Consider the following 3,168-nt stretch of genomic DNA (forward strand, 5'->3'; position numbering starts at 1 on the left):
AGCGCCGTGCCGTGCCGTTCCCAGGCACGCGGGTGTACGTCCGGCTGGAGCCGCGGCACCGGGGCCGCGTGGCCGGGCTCTGCGGCAACTTCGACGGCGACGCCGAGAACGATTTCACCAGCCGCCAAGGGGTCCTGGAGCCCACCCCCGACCTCTTCGGCAACTCCTGGCGCCTCAGCCTCCTCTGCCCCGAGGTGGACGGCGCCGAGGCGCAGCACCCCTGCACCGTACGGACGGGGATGGGGTGGCGGGGGGCAGACGAGGGGGCGAGCCCCGGTGCCCACCGAGGGATGGCATCTGACGGTGCCACCGGCCCCCCCAGGAGAGTCCCCACCGGGCGACGTGGGCGCGCAGGCGCTGCAGCGTCCTCCAGCAGCGGCTCTTCGCCCCGTGCCACGACGCGGTGCCGTCCCAGCGCTTCTACGACTGGTGCATCTTCGATGCCTGCGGGTAAGGGGCAGCGCCGGCGGCGGGCGGGGGGGTCCCGAGTATGGCAGGGGTCCCACCACCCCCGCCCGCCGCGCTCTGCCCCCAGCTGTGACTCCGGGGGGGACTGCGAGTGCCTCTGCACGGCCATCGCCACCTACGCCGAGGAATGTGGCCGGCGCGGCATCCACATCCGCTGGAGGAGCCAGGAGCTGTGCCGTGAGTCGCCATCTCTGTGCCTGTCCCCATCCCATCCCTATCTCCATCCTTATCCCCTTCCCTTCCCATCCCATCCCATCGCATCCCCATCCCATCCCATCTCCATCCTCATCCCCTTCCCATCCCAATCCCATCACATCGCATCCCAATCCCCATCCCAATCCCAATCCCAATCCCAATCCCCATCTCATCCCATCCCCATCCCTGCCCCAATCCCCATCCTCATCCTCATCCCCTTCCCATCCCCATCCCAATCCCCATCCCCATCCCATGGGGCTGGGATCCAGGGGCAAGGAGCAGCACCCCATGGCTGTGGGTCAGGGTCCCCCTGCCCTGCCCTGCCTGACACCCCCTCCCCAGCCTTGCAGTGTGACCGGGGGCTGGAGTACAGCGCCTGCGGCCCCCCCTGCCCCCCAACTTGCCGAGACCTCGGCCGGGACCCCCCCGAGCACTGCCAGGGCCTGGCCTGCCTGGAGGGCTGCTTCTGCCCCCCGGGGAGGGTCCTGCACGGTGAGCAGTGGGGTGGCGTGGGGCTGGTGTGGGGCTAAAATGGGGATGGTGTGGGGCTGGAATGGGGATGGAGTAGGGATGGTGTGGGGCTGGTGTGGGGCTGGAATGGGGCTGGAGTGGGGATGGAGTAGGGATGGTGTGGGGCTGGAATGGGGCTGGTGTTGGGACTGGAATGGGGCTGGAGTAGGGCTGGTGTGGGGATAGTGTGGGGCTGGAATGGGGCTGCCATGGGGTGGTGTGGGGCCGCTGTGGGGCTGCTGTGGGGCTGAGGCCTCCTCCCCTCCCCGCTGGCAGATGGCGGCTGCGTGGATCCAGCCGAGTGTCCGTGTTTCTGGGACGGATTCGCCTTCCCGGCCGGCGCCACGGTGCAGCAGGGCTGCAGGAACTGGTGAGTCCCGGCATGGCCGTCTGGTAGCCACTGGGCCAGCGTGGCCATCCGGCACCCACTGGGCTGGCAAAGCCATCGGGCACCCATCAGGGTGGCCCAGCCATCTGGTAGCCACTGGGCCAGTGTGGCCATCTGGCACCTACCGGGATGGCACAGCCATCTGGCACCCACTGCGATGGCACGGCCATCCAGGACCCACCATGTTGACAATGCCATCTGGTAGCCACCAGGATGGCAAGGTCATCCAGCACCCACCGTGCCGGCAAAGCCATGTGGTAGCCACCAAGATGCCATGGCCATCCAGCACCCTCCAGGATGGCAAAGCCATCTGGTAACCACTGGGATGGCAAAGCCATCTGGCACCCACTGGCCCAGCATGGCCACTTGGCACCCACCGGGCTGGTGACCCCGTGCCAGCGGGAAGCCTCTCGGTGCTGAGCCGTGACCGTCCGTCCCCACAGCACGTGCGTGGCAGGGGGGTGGCAGTGCCCACCCTCCCCGTCCCCCTGCCCGTCCCGGCCGGGCTGTGCTGCCGGGGAGTTCTCCTGCCGCGCTGACGGGCGCTGCGTGCCGGGGGCCTGGCTCTGCGACAACGAGGAGGATTGTCCCGACGGCTCCGACGAGCTCTGCCCCCCGTCCCCCTGCGCCCCACACCAGCCCCGCTGCGCCCAGGGGCAGTGCCTGGAGTGGGGCGCCCGCTGCGACGGCGTCCCCGACTGCCCCGACGGCTCCGACGAGGGGGGCTGCCCCCCAACCGCCTGCGTCCCCCCCGAATTCAGCTGCACCAGCGGCCGCTGCCTCCCCCCGGAACGGGTCTGCGACGGGGAGCTGGACTGCGGGTTTGCTGACCACTCGGACGAGGCAGGTGAGTAGCCCCACGGCTGCCCCACGGCTGCCCCACAGCTTCCCCTGGGGGTCCTGGGGTAGTGAGGGGCATTGGGGGTCCTGAGTCTCAGAGCAGTGGGGTGCAGCTGTGGGCTGTGCCCCATGGCAAGGAGGGCTGTGCCCTGCATCAAGGGGGTCTGAGCCCCCAACCCCAGCGGGGTTATGTGCCCCATGGTAAGGGGCCTGGAGCCCCCTCTTCTTTGGGGTCTGTGCCCCACGGCGGGGGTCCCTGGGGGTCTGTGCCCCACAGTGGCAGTCTCTGAGCCCCTTCATCCCGGGGGTCTATGCCCCATGGCAAGGCTCCCCGAGCCCCCTGTCCTTGGGGTCTGTGCCCCACAGTGGGAGGGTTTGAGCCCCCAGTCCTTGGGGGTCTGTGCCCCACGGTGGGGGTCCCTGGGGGTCTGTGCCCCATGGCAGGGGCTTTCTGACGGCCGCCTCCTCAGGCTGCAGCCCGAGCTGTGGGGCGGGCGAGTTCCGCTGCGCGGTGGGCCGGTGCGTGCCGTACCCTCGGCGCTGCGACGGCCGCGACGACTGCGGCGACTCCAGCGATGAGCGGGGCTGCCTCTGCCCCCCTGGCCACTTCCAGTGCCCCCACGACGCCCGCTGCTTGCCCCCGGCCACCCTCTGCGACGGCCACCCCCACTGCGCCAACGGCACCGACGAGGCCTTCTGCCCAGGTGAGGGGCCGGGGGGCTCAGGACCACCTTCCCCCCCCCCAAATGGGCAGGCCCTCCGCCCCC

At 70.3% G+C, this 3,168-nt stretch overlaps 1 protein-coding gene across 1 annotated transcript in view; it reads left to right on the forward strand.

Annotated features, from left to right (window-relative positions):
- Window positions 1–3,168, forward strand: part of SSPO (SCO-spondin) — a 54,204-nt gene that overhangs the window by 13,300 nt on the left and 37,736 nt on the right. The window contains exons 28-31 of the mRNA XM_014955736.1: window positions 1,006–1,155; window positions 1,450–1,543; window positions 2,005–2,408; window positions 2,872–3,105. Of these exons, the coding sequence (XP_014811222.1) occupies window positions 1,006–1,155; window positions 1,450–1,543; window positions 2,005–2,408; window positions 2,872–3,105 (882 nt within the window). The remainder of the gene's footprint in view (window positions 1–1,005; window positions 1,156–1,449; window positions 1,544–2,004; window positions 2,409–2,871; window positions 3,106–3,168) is intronic.

The sequence above is a fragment of the Calidris pugnax genome, unplaced genomic scaffold (genome assembly GCF_001431845.1).
Source record: "Calidris pugnax isolate Ruff unplaced genomic scaffold, ASM143184v1 scaffold272, whole genome shotgun sequence".
NCBI lineage: Eukaryota > Metazoa > Chordata > Aves > Charadriiformes > Scolopacidae > Calidris > Calidris pugnax.